Source organism: Oncorhynchus kisutch, linkage group LG26 (assembly GCF_002021735.2).
Source record: "Oncorhynchus kisutch isolate 150728-3 linkage group LG26, Okis_V2, whole genome shotgun sequence".
Taxonomy (NCBI): domain Eukaryota; kingdom Metazoa; phylum Chordata; class Actinopteri; order Salmoniformes; family Salmonidae; genus Oncorhynchus; species Oncorhynchus kisutch.
Genome location: NC_034199.2, coordinates 49998997 through 50016496, shown reverse-complemented (window position 1 = coordinate 50016496; position 17500 = coordinate 49998997). Strand labels below are relative to the sequence as shown.

Genomic DNA, 17500 nt, shown 5'->3' with positions numbered 1-17500 from the left:
TAGTCTGTGGGGTTAGGGCTAGGTGGTAGTAGTAGTTTTAGTAGTAGTAGTTTTAGTAGTAGTTTTAGTGGTAGTCTGTGGGGTTAGGGCTAGGTGGTAGTAGTAGTTTTAGTGGTAGTAGTTTTAGTGGTAGTCTGTGGGGTTAGGGCTAGGTGGTAGTAGTAGTTTTAGTAGTAGTTTTAGTGGTAGTCTGTGGGGTTAGGGCTAGGTGGTAGTAGTAGTTTTAGTAGTAGTTTTAGTGGTAGTCTGTGGGGTTAGGGCTAGGTGGTAGTAGTAGTTTTAGTGGTAGTAGTTTTAGTGGTAGTCTGTGGGGTTAGGGCTAGGTGGTAGTAGTAGTTTTAGTGGTAGTAGTTTTAGTGGTAGTCTGTGGGGTTAGGGCTAGGTGGTAGTAGTAGTTTTAGTAGTAGTTTTAGTGGTAGTCTGTGGGTTAGGGCTAGGTGGTAGTAGTAGTTTTAGTGGTAGTAGTTTTAGTGGTAGTCTGTGGGGTTAGGGCTAGGTGGTAGTAGTAGTTTTAGTGGTAGTAGTTTTAGTGGTAGTCTGTGGGGTTAGGGCTAGGTGGTAGTAGTAGTTTTAGTAGTAGTTTTAGTGGTAGTCTGTGGGGTTAGGGCTAGGTGGTAGTAGTAGTTTTAGTAGTAGTTTTAGTGGTAGTCTGTGGGGTTAGGGCTAGGTGGTAGTAGTAGTTTTAGTAGTAGTTTTAGTGGTAGTCTGTGGGGTTAGGGCTAGGTGGTAGTAGTAGTTTTAGTAGTAGTTTTAGTGGTAGTCTGTGGGGTTAGGGCTAGGTGGTAGTAGTAGTTTTAGTAGTAGTTTTAGTGGTAGTCTGTGGGGTTAGGGCTAGGTGGTGGTAGTAGTAGTTTTAGTGGTAGTAGTTTTAGTGGTAGTCTGTGGGGTTAGGGCTAGGTGGTAGTAGTAGTTTTAGTAGTAGTTTTAGTTGTAGTCTGTGGGGTTAGGGCTAGGTGGTAGTAGTAGTTTTAGTAGTAGTTTTAGTGGTAGTCTGTGGGGTTAGGGCTAGGTGGTAGTAGTAGTTTTAGTAGTAGTTTTAGTGGTAGTCTGTGGGGTTAGGGCTAGGTGGTAGTAGTAGTTTTAGTAGTAGTTTTAGTGGTAGTCTGTGGGGTTAGGGCTAGGTGGTAGTAGTAGTTTTAGTGGTAGTAGTAGTGGTAGTAGTTTTAGTGGTAGTAGTAGTAGTTTTAGTGGTAGTCTGTGGGGTTAGGGCTAGGTGGTAGTAGTAGTTTTAGTAGTAGTTTTAGTGGTAGTCTGTGGGGTTAGGGCTAGGTGGTAGTAGTAGTTTTAGTAGTAGTTTTAGTGGTAGTCTGTGGGGTAAGGGCTAGGTGGTAGTAGTAGTTTTAGTAGTAGTTTTAGTGGTAGTCTGTGGGGTTAGGGCTAGGTGGTAGTAGTAGTTTTAGTAGTAGTTTTAGTGGTAGTCTGTGGGGTTAGGGCTAGGTGGTAGTAGTAGTTTTAGTAGTAGTAGTTTTAGTAGTAGTTTTAGTGGTAGTCTGTGGGGTTAGGGCTAGGTGGTAGTAGTAGTTTTTAGTGGTAGTAGTTTTAGTGGTAGTCTGTGGGGTTAGGGCTAGGTGGTAGTAGTAGTTTTAGTAGTAGTTTTAGTGGTAGTCTGTGGGGTTAGGGCTAGGTGGTAGTAGTAGTTTTAGTAGTAGTTTTAGTGGTAGTCTGTGGGGTTAGGGCTAGGTGGTAGTAGTAGTTTTAGTGGTAGTTTTAGTTGTAGTCTGTGGGGTTAGGGCTAGGTGGTAGTAGTAGTTTTAGTAGTAGTTTTAGTGGTAGTCTGTGGGGTTAGGGCTAGGTGGTAGTAGTAGTTTTAGTAGTAGTTTTAGTGGTAGTCTGTGGGGTTAGGGCTAGGTGGTAGTAGTAGTTTTAGTAGTAGTTTTAGTGGTAGTCTGTGGGGTTAGGGCTAGGTGGTAGTAGTAGTTTTAGTAGTAGTTTTAGTGGTAGTCTGTGGGGTTAGGGCTAGGTGGTAGTAGTAGTTTTAGTGGTAGTAGTAGTGGTAGTAGTTTTAGTGGTAGTAGTAGTAGTTTTAGTGGTAGTCTGTGGGGTTAGGGCTAGGTGGTAGTAGTAGTTTTAGTAGTAGTTTTAGTGGTAGTCTGTGGGGTTAGGGCTAGGTGGTAGTAGTAGTTTTAGTAGTAGTTTTAGTGGTAGTCTGTGGGGTAAGGGCTAGGTGGTAGTAGTAGTTTTAGTAGTAGTTTTAGTGGTAGTCTGTGGGGTTAGGGCTAGGTGGTAGTAGTAGTTTTAGTAGTAGTTTTAGTGGTAGTCTGTGGGGTTAGGGCTAGGTGGTAGTAGTAGTTTTAGTAGTAGTAGTTTTAGTAGTAGTTTTAGTGGTAGTCTGTGGGGTTAGGGCTAGGTGGTAGTAGTAGTTTTAGTGGTAGTAGTTTTAGTGGTAGTCTGTGGGGTTAGGGCTAGGTGGTAGTAGTAGTTTTAGTAGTAGTTTTAGTGGTAGTCTGTGGGGTTAGGGCTAGGTGGTAGTAGTAGTTTTAGTAGTAGTTTTAGTGGTAGTCTGTGGGGTTAGGGCTAGGTGGTAGTAGTAGTTTTAGTGGTAGTAGTTTTAGTGGTAGTCTGTGGGGTTAGGGCTAGGTGGTAGTAGTAGTTTTAGTGGTAGTAGTTTTAGTGGTAGTCTGTGGGGTTAGGGCTAGGTGGTAGTAGTAGTTTTAGTAGTAGTTTTAGTGGTAGTCTGTGGGGTTAGGGCTAGGTGGTAGTAGTAGTTTTAGTGGTAGTAGTTTTAGTGGTAGTCTGTGGGGTTAGGGCTAGGTGGTAGTAGTAGTTTTAGTGGTAGTAGTTTTAGTGGTAGTCTGTGGGGTTAGGGCTAGGTGGTAGTAGTAGTTTTAGTAGTAGTTTTAGTGGTAGTCTGTGGGGTTAGGGCTAGGTGGTAGTAGTAGTTTTAGTAGTAGTTTTAGTGGTAGTCTGTGGGGTTAGGGCTAGGTGGTAGTAGTAGTTTTAGTAGTAGTTTTAGTGGTAGTCTGTGGGGTTAGGGCTAGGTGGTAGTAGTAGTTTTAGTAGTAGTTTTAGTGGTAGTCTGTGGGGTTAGGGCTAGGTGGTAGTAGTAGTTTTAGTAGTAGTTTTAGTGGTAGTCTGTGGGGTTAGGGCTAGGTGGTGGTAGTAGTAGTTTTAGTGGTAGTAGTTTTAGTGGTAGTCTGTGGGGTTAGGGCTAGGTGGTAGTAGTAGTTTTAGTGGTAGTAGTTTTAGTGGTAGTCTGTGGGGTTAGGGCTAGGTGGTAGTAGTAGTTTTAGTAGTAGTAGTTTTAGTAGTAGTAGATTAAGTGGTAGTCTGTTAGGGCTAGGTGGTAGCAGTGTTACTATATCAACAGAGTATTGCAGGTGGTATTGGGCTAGTGGCAACAACAGAAGTCAGGTGTTATCAGCGCCTATAGGAGCTTACCAAATGGCTCACTATTCCCTATGGGCCCTGGTTAAAAGTAGTGCCCTATATAGGGAATAGGGTGACATTTAGTACATACGTGGGTGTTTTCTCTCACCTTGAGGGCCAGGCAGTAGTCTGTTAGGGCTAGTTGGTAGCAGTGTTACTATATCAACAGAGTATTGCAGGTGGTATTGGTCTAGTGGCTCTCACCTTGAGGGCCAGGCAGTAGTCTGTGGGAGCCTTGTACTTGCTGCGGTAGTCCTGTCCGTAGTACACATTAACATGATCCAGCTGCAGGAAACACACCAGTTCTCTGGAAGCCTGCCAGCGGGAGAGAACAGATGGAGGGTTTACAGTTGACTGTCATTGGCTTTCACTTCACCGCACTGTCCACTGGGTGGCGCTTTACAGAAGATTGACTTAGAGGGACGTTGGTCATCTTGCTGCAGCTACTGCTGTTGATTGCTTCACTATCACACTTATAAACAGGAAATGATGTGCTAGTGACCTTTTCTCTCCTCCTCTCCCTGCATGTGGCTTTCAGAGGGTCAATGAGGACACAGAGTACTTCGGTAAACTGTCTGCCTTTCTGTCTGTTGGCCTGCCCTTCTGTCTGTGCATGTATGTATGTGTAGTTTTTAATCCTCACCCTGGGCAGTGTAATATAGTAACATGGCTGTAGCTGTGACCCCAGTATGTGTGAGTGTAGTTAATAGAGATCCCAGCTGGACAGACAGAACAGACATCCCAAATGGCACCCTATTCCCTATTTAGTGCACCACAGTTAATCAGAGCACTATTCCCTATTTAGTGCACCACAGTTAATCAGAGCACTATTCCCTATTTAGTGCACCACAGTTAATCAGAGCACTATTCCCTATTTAGTGCACCACAGTTAATCAGAGCACTATTCCCTATTTAGTGCACCACAGTTAATCAGAGCACTATTCCCTATTTAGTGCACCACAGTTAATCAGAGCACTATTCCCTATTTAGTGCACCACAGTTAATCAGAGCACTATTCCCTATTTAGTGCACCACAGTTAATCAGAGCACTATTCCCTATTTAGTGCACCACAGTTAATCAGAGCACTATTCCCTATTTAGTGCACTACTTATATAGGAATAGGGAGCCGTTAGGGTTTTAGAGGCTTTTTGTATCTTTTTAATCTGAGAGACGATATAATCTGGACAACAGGCTAACTGGTACTGATAATGTACATTAACTAATCTAGGTCCGATTCCAGGAACACCATGCACTTCAAGATGGCTTCTATGGTACATGGATGGCCTTCAATGGGCTTCGATGGGCTTCGATGGGACATGGATGGGCTTCGATGGGACAAATGGATGGGCTTCGATGGGACATGGATGGGCTTCGATGGGACATGGATGGGCTTCGATGGGACATGGATGGGCTTCGATGGGACAAATGGATGGGCTTCGATGGGACATGGATGGGCTTCGATGGGACATGGATGGGCTTCGATGGGACATGGATGGGCTTCGATGGGACATGGATGGGCTTCGATGGGACATGGATGGGCTTCGATGGGACATGGATGGGCTTCGATGGGACATGGATGGGCTTCGATGGGACATGGATGGGCTTCGATGGGACATGGATGGGCTTCGATGGGACATGGATGGGCTTCGATGGGACATGGATGGGCTTCGATGGGACATGGATGGGCTTCGATGGGACATGGATGGGCTTCGATGGGACATGGATGGGCTTCGATGGGACTCGATGGGACATGAATGGAAGCACTCAAAATCCAGAGAAGAGCATTTGGATCTCCTCAAGGTTCTGTGCTTGAGGCTTTCTATTTCCTGTGTATTATCTTCAGGAACTAAACCAACTTTCTATTTCCTGTGTATTATCTTCAGGAACTAAACCAACTTTCATTACTAGTTTTCTGAAAATACTCAGTTGATCCTTTGCAGTCAGCCCCCATTGGGGAGAACGTTGTACCTAATTTCAATTTGTAAGTGTATTAATATTTCCAAATGTTTGATTTGGTTAGTCAGTATTGAGACGCTAACAATCCAAAGAATAAGAATCTACAACATGTTATTTCTGAATATACAATGACAATTGCAGTTTCCAATGTTACTGAATTGGCAGGAGAGGCCTGAAAAAGGATAATTTCATGAATCACTAGTGTGTCTTGGAGCAGTAGAGTGTTCAGACTTCATTGCTGATAATATTTTTGGCAGCATCACAGATGTTTGACTAAACACACTATTTGAATACAGGTTAGTCAGTGTGTTCCAGGGACGTACCTTGGCTTTTCCTTTAGGTACATAGTAGATCCCAGAGGCTCTGAGCAGGAAGTATCTCTTCTTCCAGCTCTTCTTCCCATCCTCCTTCAGCCAGAGTACTCCCTCCATCTCAGGTACAGAGACGGCACTGCCACAAAAACACTCCTGCCGCAGAGAACACACACACACACAGGTAACATTTTGAAATGAGCTGAATCAGTCAAGTTGTGTCCATCAGTTTGTTTGCTATGTTGAGATCACTGTACCTCCAGTAGTGCTTCCTTGTTCCTGTCTGCCATCTCACACGTCTCCTTCCGCCCCAACAAATAGTTCTGTGATTTTCCAGAAAAGGGTTAAATCAGGGTATGATAGTCAAATTTAGATTTAGATATTTAACTATACTTTATTTAACTAGGCAAGTCAGTTAAGAACAACAAACCTTTCGTTTACTAGTTCAACGCTCTAACCACTAGGCTACCTGCTGGTTCCTAGTCCAACGCTCTAACCACTAGGCTACATGCTGGTTACTAGTCCAACGCTCTAACCACTAGGCTACCTGCTGGTTACTAGTCCAACGCTCTAACCACTAGGCTACCTGCTGGTTACTAGTCCAACGCTCTAACCACTAGGCTACCTGCTGGTTACTAGTCCAACGCTCTAACCACTAGGCTACCTGCTGGTTACTAGTCCAACGCTCTAACCACTAGGCTACCTGCTGGTTACTAGTCCAACGCTCTAACCACTAGGCTACCTGCTGGTTACTAGTCCAACGCTCTAACCACTAGGCTACCTGCTGGTTACTAGTCCAACGCTCTAACCACTAGGCTACCTGCTGGTTACAAGTCCAACGCTCTAACCACTAGGCTACCTGCTGGTTACTAGTCCAACGCTCTAACCACTAGGCTACCTGCTGGTTACTAGTCCAATGCTCTAACCACTAGGCTACCTGCTAGTTACTAGTCCAATGCTCTAACCACTAGGCTACCTGCAGGTTACTAGTCCAACGCTCTAACCACTAGGCTACCTGCTGGTTACTAGTCCAACGCTCTAAACACTAGGCTACATGCTGGTTACTAGTCCAACGCTCTAACCACTAGGCTACCTGCTGGTTACTAGTCCAACGCTCTAACCACTATGTTACCTGCTGGTTACTAGTCCAACGCTCTAACCACTAGGCTACATGCTGGTTACTAGTCCAACGCTCTAACCACTAGGCTACCTGCTGGTTACTAGTCCAATGCTCTAACCACTAGGCTACCTGCTGGTTACTAGTCCAACGCTCTAACCACTAGGCTACACTGCTGGTTACTAGTCCAACGCTCTAACCACTAGGCTACCTGCTGGTTACTAGTCCAATGCTCTAACCACTAGGCTACCTGCTGGTTACTAGTCCAACGCTCTAACCACTAGGCTACCTGCTGGTTACTAGTCCAACGCTCTAACCACTAGGCTACCTGCTGGTTACTAGTCCAACGCTCTAACCACTAGGCTACATGCTGGTTACTAGTCCAACGCTCTAACCACTAGGCTACCTGCTGGTTACTAGTCCAATGCCCTAACCACTAGGCTACCTGCTGGTTACTAGTCCAATGCTCTAACCACTAGGCTACCTGCTGGTTACTAGTCCAATGCTCTAACCACTAGGCTACCTGCTGGTTACTAGTCCAATGCTCTAACCACTAGGATACCTGCTGGTTACTAGTCCAATGCTCTAACCACTAGGATACCTGCTGGTTACTAGTCCAACGCTCTAAACACTAGGCTACCTGCTGGTTACTAGTCCAACGCTCTAACCACTAGGCTACCTGCTGGTTACTAGTCCAACGCTCTAACCACTAGGCGACCTGCTGGTTACTAGTCCAACGCTCTAACCACTAGGCGACCTGCTGGTTACTAGTCCAACGCTCTAACCACTAGGCTACCTGCTGGTTACTAGTCCAACGCTCTAACCACTAGGCTACCTGCTGGTTACTAGTCCAACGCTCTAACCACTAGGCTACCTGCTGGTTACTAGTCCAACGCTCTAACCACTAGGCTACCTGCTGGTTACTAGTCCAACGCTCTAAACACTAGGCTACCTGCTGGTTACTAGTCCAACGCTCTAACCACTAGGCTACCTGCTGGTTACTAGTCCAACGCTCTAACCACTAGGCTACCTGCTGGTTACTAGTCCAACGCTCTAACCACTAGGCTACCTGCTGGTTACTAGTCCAACGCTCTAAACACTAGGCTACCTGCTGGTTACTAGTCCAACGCTCTAACCACTAGGCTACCTGCTGGTTACTAGTCCAACGCTCTAACCACTAGGCTACCTGCTGGTTACTAGTCCAACGCTCTAAACACTAGGCTACCTGCTGGTTACTAGTCCAACGCTCTAACCACTAGGCGACCTGCTGGTTACTAGTCCAACGCTCTAACCACTAGGCGACCTGCTGGTTACTAGTCCAACGCTCTAACCACTAGGCGACCTGCTGGTTACTAGTCCAACGCTCTAACCACTAGGCTACCTGCTGGTTACTAGTCCAACGCTCTAACCACTAGGCTACCTGCTGGTTACTAGTCCAACGCTCTAACCACTAGGCTACCTGCTGGTTACTAGTCCAACGCTCTAACCACTAGGCTACCTGCTGGTTACTAGTCCAACGCTCTAACCACTAGGCTACCTGCTGGTTACTAGTCCAACGCTCTAACCACTAGGCTACCTGCTGGTTACTAGTCCAACGCTCTAACCACTAGGCTACCTGCTGGTTACTAGTCCAACGCTCTAACCACTAGGCTACCTGCTGGTTACTAGTCCAACGCTCTAACCACTAGGCTACCTGCTGGTTACTAGTCCAACGCTCTAACCACTAGGCTACCTGCTGGTTACTAGTCCAACGCTCTAACCACTAGGCTACCTGCTGGTTACTAGTCCAACGCTCTAACCACTAGGCTACCTGCTGGTTACTAGTCCAACGCTCTAACCACTAGGCTACCTGCTGGTTACTAGTCCAACGCTCTAACCACTAGGCTACCTGCTGGTTACTAGTCCAACGCTCTAACCACTAGGCTACCTGCTGGTTACTAGTCCAACGCTCTAACCACTAGGCTACCTGCTGGTTACTAGTCCAACGCTCTAACCACTAGGCTACCTGCTGGTTACTAGTCCAACGCTCTAACCACTAGGCTACCTGCTGGTTACTAGTCCAACGCTCTAACCACTAGGCTACCTGCTGGTTACTAGTCCAACGCTCTAACCACTAGGCTACCTGCTGGTTACTAGTCCAACGCTCTAACCACTAGGCTACCTGCTGGTTACTAGTCCAACGCTCTAACCACTAGGCTACCTGCTGGTTACTAGTCCAACGCTCTAACCACTAGGCTACCTGCTGGTTACTAGTCCAACGCTCTAACCACTAGGCTACCTGCTGGTTACTAGTCCAACGCTCTAACCACTAGGCTACATGCTGGTTACTAGTCCAACGCTCTAACCACTAGGTTACCTGCTGGTTACTAGTCCAATGCTCTAACCACTAGGCTACCTGCTGGTTACTAGTCCAACGCTCTAACCACTAGGCTACCTGCTGGTTACTAGTCCAACGCTCTAACCACTAGGCTACATGCTGGTTACTAGTCCAACGCTCTAACCACTAGGCTACCTGCTGGTTACTAGTCCAACGCTCTAACCACTAGGCTACCTGCTGGTTACTAGTCCAACGCTCTAACCACTAGGCTACCTGCTGGTTACTAGTCCAACGCTCTAACCACTAGGCTACCTGCTGGTTACTAGTCCAACGCTCTAACCACTAGGCTACCTGCTGGTTACTAGTCCAACGCTCTAACCACTAGGCTACATGCTGGTTACTAGTCCAACGCTCTAACCACTAGGCTACCTGCTGGTTACTAGTCCAACGCTCTAACCACTAGGCTACACTGCTGGTTACTAGTCCAACGCTCTAACCACTAGGCTACCTGCTGGTTACTAGTCCAACGCTCTAACCACTAGGCTACATGCTGGTTACTAGTCCAACGCTCTAACCACTAGGCGACCTGCTGGTTACTAGTCCAACGCTCTAACCACTAGGCTACACTGCCGTTAAAAATATACACTGCTCAAAAAATAAAGGGAACACTTAAACAACACAATGTAACTCCAAGTCAATCACACTTCTGTGAAATCAAACTGTCCACTTAGGAAGCAACACTGATTGACAATACATTTCACATGCTGTTGTGCAAATGGAATAGACAACAGAGGTGGAAATTATAGGCAATTAGCAAGACAATAAAGGAGTGGTTCTGCAGGTGGGGACCACAGACCACTTCTCAGTTCCTATGCTTCCTGGCTGATGTTTTGGTCATTTTTGAATGCTGGCGGTGCTTTCACTCTAGTGGTAGCATGAGACGGAGTCTACAACCCACACAAGTGGCTCAGGTAGTGCAGCTCATCCAGGATGGCACATCAATTCGAGCTGTGGCAAGAAGGTTTGCTGTGTTTGTCAGCGTAGTGTCCAGAGCATGGAGGCGCTACCAGGAGACAGGCCAGTACATCAGGAGACGTGGAGGAGGCCGTAGGAGGGCAACAACCCAGCAGTAGGACCGCTACCTCCGCCTTTGTGCAAGGAGGAGCAGGGGGAGCACTGCCAGAGCCCTGCAAAATGACCTCCAGCAGGCCACAAATGTGCATGTGTCTGCTCAAACGGTCAGAAAGACTCCATGAGGGTGGTATGAGGGCCCGACGTCCACAGGTGGGGGTTGTGCTTACAGCCCAACACTGTGCAGGACGTTTGGCATTTGCCAGAGAACACCAAGATTGGCAAATTCGCCACTGGCGCCCTGTGCTCTTCACAGATGAAAGCAGGTTCACACTGAGCACATGTGACAGACATGACAGTCTGGAGACGCCGTGGAGAACGTTCTGCTGCCTGCAACATCCTCCAGCATGACCGGTTTGGCGGTGGGTCAGTCATGGTGTGGGGTGGCATTTCTTTGGGGGGCCGCACAGCACACCTCCATGTGCTCGCCAGAGGTAGCCTGACTGCCATTAGGTACCGAGATGAGATCCTCAGACCCCTTGTGAGACCATATGCTGGTGCGGTTGGCCCTGGGTTCCTCCTAATGCAAGTCAATGCTAGACCTCATGTGGCTGGAGTGTGTCAGCAGTTCCTGCAGGAGGAAGGCATTGATGCTATGGACTGGCCCGCCCGTTCCCCAGACCTGAATCCAATTGAGCACATTTGGGACATCATGTCTCGCTCCATCCACAGACTGTCCAGGAGTCTGCACCACAGACTGTCCAGGAGTTGGTGGATGCTTTATTCCAGGTCTGGGAGGAGATCCCTCAGGAGACCATCTGCCACCTCATTAGGAGCATGCCCAGGCGTTGTAGGGAGGTCATACAGGCACGTGGAGGCCACACACACTACTTGAGCCTCATTTTTACTTGTTTTAAGGACATTACATCAAAGTTGGATCAGCCTGTAGTGTGGTTTTCCACTTTAATTTCGAGTGTGACTCCAAATCCAGACCTCCATGGGTTGATACATTTGATTTCCATTGATCATTTTTGTGTGATTTTGTTGTCAGCACATTCAACTATGTAAAGAAAAAAGTATTTAATAAGAATATTTCATTCATTCAGATCTAGGATGTGTTATTTTAGTGTTCCCTTTATTTTTTTGAGCAGTGTACAATCCATCAATGTTCCTTTAGCAGTCAGTAAAAGTGGGACTAGCTATCTTACGAAGCTAGTTCATCATGGAGACAACAGTGCTCACCAGCTCCCAATCTATGAATCATTGTACCACCATCTACAACATCTGAACAACCTAGATCTGAAGGACACACTGGTGTCTGTTTGTCTGTTGAGTGACTTTGTGTACATATAAACAGTGTCTGATACTACTGAGTGTATCTATTTTGGTGAAGCATTTATATTTTGGTGCCAGTTCAGTGTATTGTATAACCTGTCCTGCATCAGTTATGTGATACAATACTGACTGGCAGGGACAGCAGTGTTCTGGATGGCTATTTTGGTGTAACGTATTTTAAAGCAGCAGTGTATTTCTGCATCATTAGTCCAGGACTAGTCTTCATTAGTGTCCAGGACTAGTCTTCATTAGTGTCCAGGACTAGTCTTCATTAGTGTCAAGGACTAGTCTTCATTAGTGTCCAGGACTAGTCTTCATTAGTATCCAGGACTAGTCTTCATTAGTGTCAAGGACTAGTCTTCATTAGTGTCCAGGACTAGTCTTCAATTGTCTCCAGGACTAGTCTTCATTAGTGTCCAGGACTATTCTTCATTAGTGTCAAGGACTAGTCTTCATTAGTGTCCAGGGCTAGTCTTCATTAGTGTCCAGGACTAGTCTTCATTAGTGTCCAGGACTAGTCTTCAATTGTCTCCAGGACTAGTCTTCATTTGTCTCCAGGACTAGTCTTCATTAGTGTCCAGGACTAGTCTTCATTAGTGTCCAGGACTAGTCTTCATTAGTGTCAAGGACTAGTCTTCATTAGTGTCAAGGACTAGTCTTCATTAGTGTCCAGGACTAGTCTTCATTAGTGTCCAGGACTAGTCTTCATTAGTGTCAAGGACTAGTCTTCATTAGTGTCCAGGACTAGTCTTCATTAGTGTCAAGGACTAGTCTTCATTAGTGTCAAGGACTAGTCTTCATTAGTGTCCAGGACTAGTCTTCATTAGTGTCAAGGACTAGTCTTCATTAGTGTCCAGGACTAGTCTTCATTAGTGTCAAGGACTAGTCTTCATTAGTGTCCAGGACTAGTCTTCATTAGTGTCAAGGACTAGTCTTCATTAGTGTCAAGGACTAGTCTTCATTAGTGTCCAGGACTAGTCTTCATTAGTGTCAAGGACTAGTCTTCATTAGTGTCCAGGACTAGTCTTCATTAGTGTCCAGGACTAGTCTTCAATTGTCTCCAGGACTAGTCTTCATTAGTGTCCAGGACTATTCTTCATTAGTGTCCAGGACTATTCTTCATTAGTGTCCAGGACTAGTCTTCATTAGTGTCCAGGACTAGTCTTCATTAGTGTCCAGGACTAGTCTTCAATTGTCTCCAGGACTAGTCTTCATTAGTGTCCAGGACTAGTCTTCATTAGTGTCCAGGACTAGTCTTCATTAGTGTCCAGGACTAGTCTTCATTAGTGTCCAGGACTAGTCTTCATTAGTGTCCAGGACTAGTCTTCATTAGTGTCCAGGACTAGTCTTCATTAGTGTCCAGGACTAGTCTTCATTAGTGTCCAGGACTAGTCTTCATTAGTGTCCAGGACTAGTCTTCATTAGTGTGTGGGAAACCGGTCCAACATGTAGTTGCTGGCTGTAGTGTATTGGCTGTATTGACTGGCTGTCTCACCTGTGGGTTCTTGAAGAGGGCGTACTTCTCGATACGTTCTATGAACATCAGTCTGTTCTGACTGTCTCTGGTCCAGTTCTGAAGGTTCTCCACCAGGTTCTCATGGTCCTCAAAGATACGCTCTGGGAGGAAGTGGAGAAAGAGAGAGAATATAGTGTTAGGCTATAATAGGTTCAATCTGTAAAACAGATTGATTTGGGGTATTGATTGATAAATAACTCACCATGCTCTGGACATACAGTTGGAAGTTTACATACACCATAGCCAAATGCATTTAAAATCAGATTTTCACAATTCCTGACATTTAATGGCAGTTCAAATTCCCTGTTTTAGGTCAGTTAGGATCACCACTTTATTTTAAGAATGTGAAATGTCAGAATAATAGAAGAGAGAATTATTTCTTTCAGCTTTTATTTCTTTCATCACATTCCCAGTGGGTCAGAAGTTTACATACACTCAATTAGTATTTCGTAGCATTGCCTTTCAATTATTTAACTTGGGTCAAATGTTTCGGTTAGCCTTCCACAAGCTTCCCACAATAAATTGGGTGAATTTTAGCCCATTTCTCCTGACAGAGCTGGTGTAACGGAGTCAGGTTTGTAGGCCTCCTTGCTCGCACACGCCTTTTCAGTTCGGCCCACAAATCTTCTATAGGATTGAGGTCAGGGCTTTGTGATGGCCACTCCAATACCTTGACTTTGTTGTACTTAAGCCATTTTGCCACAACTTTGGAAGTATGCTTGGGGACCCTGTCCATTTGGAAGACCCATTTGCGACCAATCTTTAACTTCCTGACTGACATCTTGAGATGTTGCTTCAATATAACCACATAATTTCCCCCCTCATGATGCCATCTATTTTGTGGCCATCTATTTTGTGAAGTGCACCAGTCCCTCCTGCAGCAAAGCACCCCCACAACATGATGCTGCCACCCCCGTGCTTCACGGTTGGGATGGTGTTCTTCGGCTTGCAAGCCTCGCCCTTTTTCCTCCAAACATAACGATGGTCATTATGGCCAAACAGTTCTATTTTTGTTTCATCAGACCAGAGGACATTTCTCCAAAAAGTACAATATTTTTCCCCATGTGCAGTTGCAAACCGTAGTCTGGCTTTTTTTATGGCCGTTTTAGAGCAACGGCTTATTCCTTGCTGAGCAGCCTTTCAGGTTATGTCGATATAGGACTTGTTTTACTGTGGATATTGATAATTCTGTACCTGTTTCCTCCAGCATCTTCACAAGGTCCTTTGCTGTTGTTCTGGGATTGATTTGCAATTTTCGCAACAAAGCATGTTCATCTTTTGGAGACAGAACGCGTCTCCTTCCTTAGCGGTATGACGGCTGCGTGGTCCCATGGTGTTTGTACAGATGAACATGGTACCTTCAGGTGTTTGGAAATTTCTCCCGAGGATGAACCAGACTTGTGGAGGTCTTGGTTGATTTCTTTTGATTTTCCCATGATGCCAAGCAAAGAGGCACTGAGTTTGAAGGTAGGCCTTGAAATACATCCACAGGTATACCTCCAATTGACTCGCATGATGTCAATTAGCCTATCAAAAGCTTCTAAAGCCATGACATCATTTTCTGGAATTTTCCAAGCTATTTAAAGGCACAGTCAACTTAGTGTATGTAAACGTCTGACCCACTAGAATTGTTATACAGTCAATTATAAGTGAAAAAACCTGTCTGTAAACAAGTGTTGGAAAAATTACTTGTGTCATGCACAAAGTAGATGTCTTAACCGACTTGCCAAAACTATAGTTTGTTAACAAGAAATGTGTGGAGTGGTTAATGACTCCAACCTAAGTGTATGTAAACTTCTGACTTCAACTGTATTCCCCCATGCTCTGGACGTATTCCCCCATACTCTGGACATATTCCCCCATGCTCTGAACGTATTCCCCCATGCTCTGGACATATTCCCCCATGCTCTGGACATATTCCCCCATACTCTGGACATATTCCCCCATACTCTGGACATATTCCCCCATACTCTGGACATATTCCCCCATACTCTGGACATATTCCCCCATGCTCTGAACGTATTCCCCCATGCTCTGGACATATTCCCCCATGCTCTGGACATATTCCCCCATACTCTGGACATATTCCCCCATACTCTGGACATATTCCCCCATACTCTGGACATATTCCCCCATACTCTGGACATATTCCCCCATACTCTGGACATATTCCCCCATACTCTGGACATATTCCCCCATACTCTGGACGTATTCCCCCATACTCTGGACGTATTCCCCCATGCTCTGGACGTATTCCCCCATGCTCTGGACGTATTCCCCCATGCTCTGGACGTATTCCCCCATGCTCTGGACGTATTCCCCCATGCTCTGGACGTATTCCCCCATGCTCTGGACGTATTCCCCCATGCTCTGGACGTATTCCCCCATGCTCTGGACGTATTCCCCCATGCTCTGGACGTATTCCCCCATGCTCTGGACGTATTCCCCCATGCTCTGGACGTATTCCCCCATGCTCTGGACGTATTCCCCCATGCTCTGGACGTATTCCCCCATGCTCTGGACGTATTCCCCCATGCTCTGGACGTATTCCCCCATGCTCTGGACGTATTCCCCCATGCTCTGGACGTATTCCCCCCATGCTCTGGACGTATTCCCCCATGCTCTGGACGTATTCCCCCATGCTCTGGACGTATTCCCCCATGCTCTGGACGTATTCCCCCCATGCTCTGGACGTATTCCCCCATGCTCTGGACGTATTCCCCCATGCTCTGGACGTATTCCCCCATGCTCTGGACGTATTCCCCCATGCTCTGGACGTATTCCCCCATGCTCTGGACGTATTCCCCCATGCTCTGGACGTATTCCCCCATGCTCTGGACGTATTCCCCCATGCTCTGGACGTATTCCCCCATGCTCTGGACGTATTCCCCCATGCTCTGGACGTATTCCCCCATGCTCTGGACGTATTCCCCCATGCTCTGGACGTATTCCCCCATGCTCTGGACGTATTCCCCCATGCTCTGGACGTATTCCCCCATGCTCTGGACGTATTCCCCATGCTCTGGACGTATTCCCCCATGCTCTGGACGTATTCCCCCATGCTCTGGACGTATTCCCCCATGCTCTGGACGTATTCCCCCATGCTCTGGACGTATTCCCCATGCTCTGGACGTATTCCCCCATGCTCTGGACGTATTCCCCCATGGACGTATTCCCCCATGCTCTGGACGTATTCCCCCATGCTCTGGACGTATTCCCCCATGCTCTGGACATATTCCCCCATGCTCTGGACGTATTCCCCCATGCTCTGGACATATTCCCCCATGCTCTGGACATATTCCCCCATGCTCTGGACGTATTCCCCCATGCTCTGGACGTATTCCCCCATGCTCTGGACGTATTCCCCCATGCTCTGGACATATTCCCCCATGCTCTGGACATATTCCCCCATGCTCTGGACGTATTCCCCCATGCTCTGGACGTATTCCCCCATGCTCTGGACATATTCCCCCATGCTCTGGACGTATTCCCCCATGCTCTGGACATATTCCCCCATGCTCTGGACGTATTCCCCCATACTCTGGACATATTCCCCCATACTCTGGACATATTCCCCCATGCTCTGGACGTATTCCCCCATGCTCTGGACGTATTCCCCCATACTCTGGACATATTCCCCCATACTCTGGACATATTCCCCCATGCTCTGGACGTATTCCCCCATGCTCTGGACGTATTCCCCCATGCTCTGGACGTATTCCCCCATGCTCTGGACATATTCCCCCATACTCTGGACGTATTCCCCCATGCTCTGGACGTATTCCCCCATGCTCTGGACGTATTCCCCCATGCTCTGGACGTATTCCCCCATACTCTGGACATATTCCCCCATACTCTGGACATATTCCCCCATACTCTGGACATATTCCCCCATGCTCTGGACGTATTCCCCCATGCTCTGGACGTATTCCCCCATGCTCTGGACGTATTCAACGTAATAGAATATGAGCTTCATTCTGATGACCATCTACAGAAAGTAAAATAATAAAGACATGAATTATTGTCAATGGAATGGTAAATCCCCCTAATCTAATATGTTGGATTAGCTACAACCTCAGGCCATTAGACTATTAAAACATTACAGAATGAACTATCTTTTACACCCAGGGGATTTACAGCCCAATCCCCAACATCTTAAATCTGTCCTCCCCAGGAGATTTACAGCCCATTCCCCAATATCCTAAATCTGTCCTCCCCAGGAGATTTACAGCCCATTCCCCAACATCCTAAATGTACCCTCCCAAGGGGATTATAGCCCAATCCCCAACATCCTAAATGTACCCTCCCAAGGGGATTATAGCCCAATCCCAAACATCCTAAATGTACCCTCCCAAGGGGATTATAGGCCAATCCCCAACATCCTAAATGTACCCTCCCCAGGAGATTTACAGCCCAATCCCCAACATCCTAAATGTACCCTCCCCAGGGGATTTACAGCCCATTCAAGAATAGTCTGATGGGTGACATTATTAGCCCAGCATTGGAAACA

The 17500-nt window shown here is 46.6% G+C and overlaps 1 protein-coding gene across 3 annotated transcripts in view; it reads right to left on the bottom strand.

Annotated features, from left to right (window-relative positions):
- Nucleotides 1–17500, bottom strand: part of LOC109870778 (ras-associated and pleckstrin homology domains-containing protein 1) — a 172601-nt gene that overhangs the window by 20841 nt on the left and 134260 nt on the right. For all 3 annotated transcript variants that reach the window (XM_031805711.1, XM_031805712.1, XM_031805713.1), the window contains 4 exons: nucleotides 12970–13091; nucleotides 5892–5957; nucleotides 5647–5790; nucleotides 3571–3681 (listed from right to left, as the gene is read on the bottom strand). In XM_031805711.1, coding sequence (XP_031661571.1) covers nucleotides 3571–3681; nucleotides 5647–5790; nucleotides 5892–5957; nucleotides 12970–13091 — 443 coding nt within the window. The remainder of the gene's footprint in view (nucleotides 1–3570; nucleotides 3682–5646; nucleotides 5791–5891; nucleotides 5958–12969; nucleotides 13092–17500) is intronic.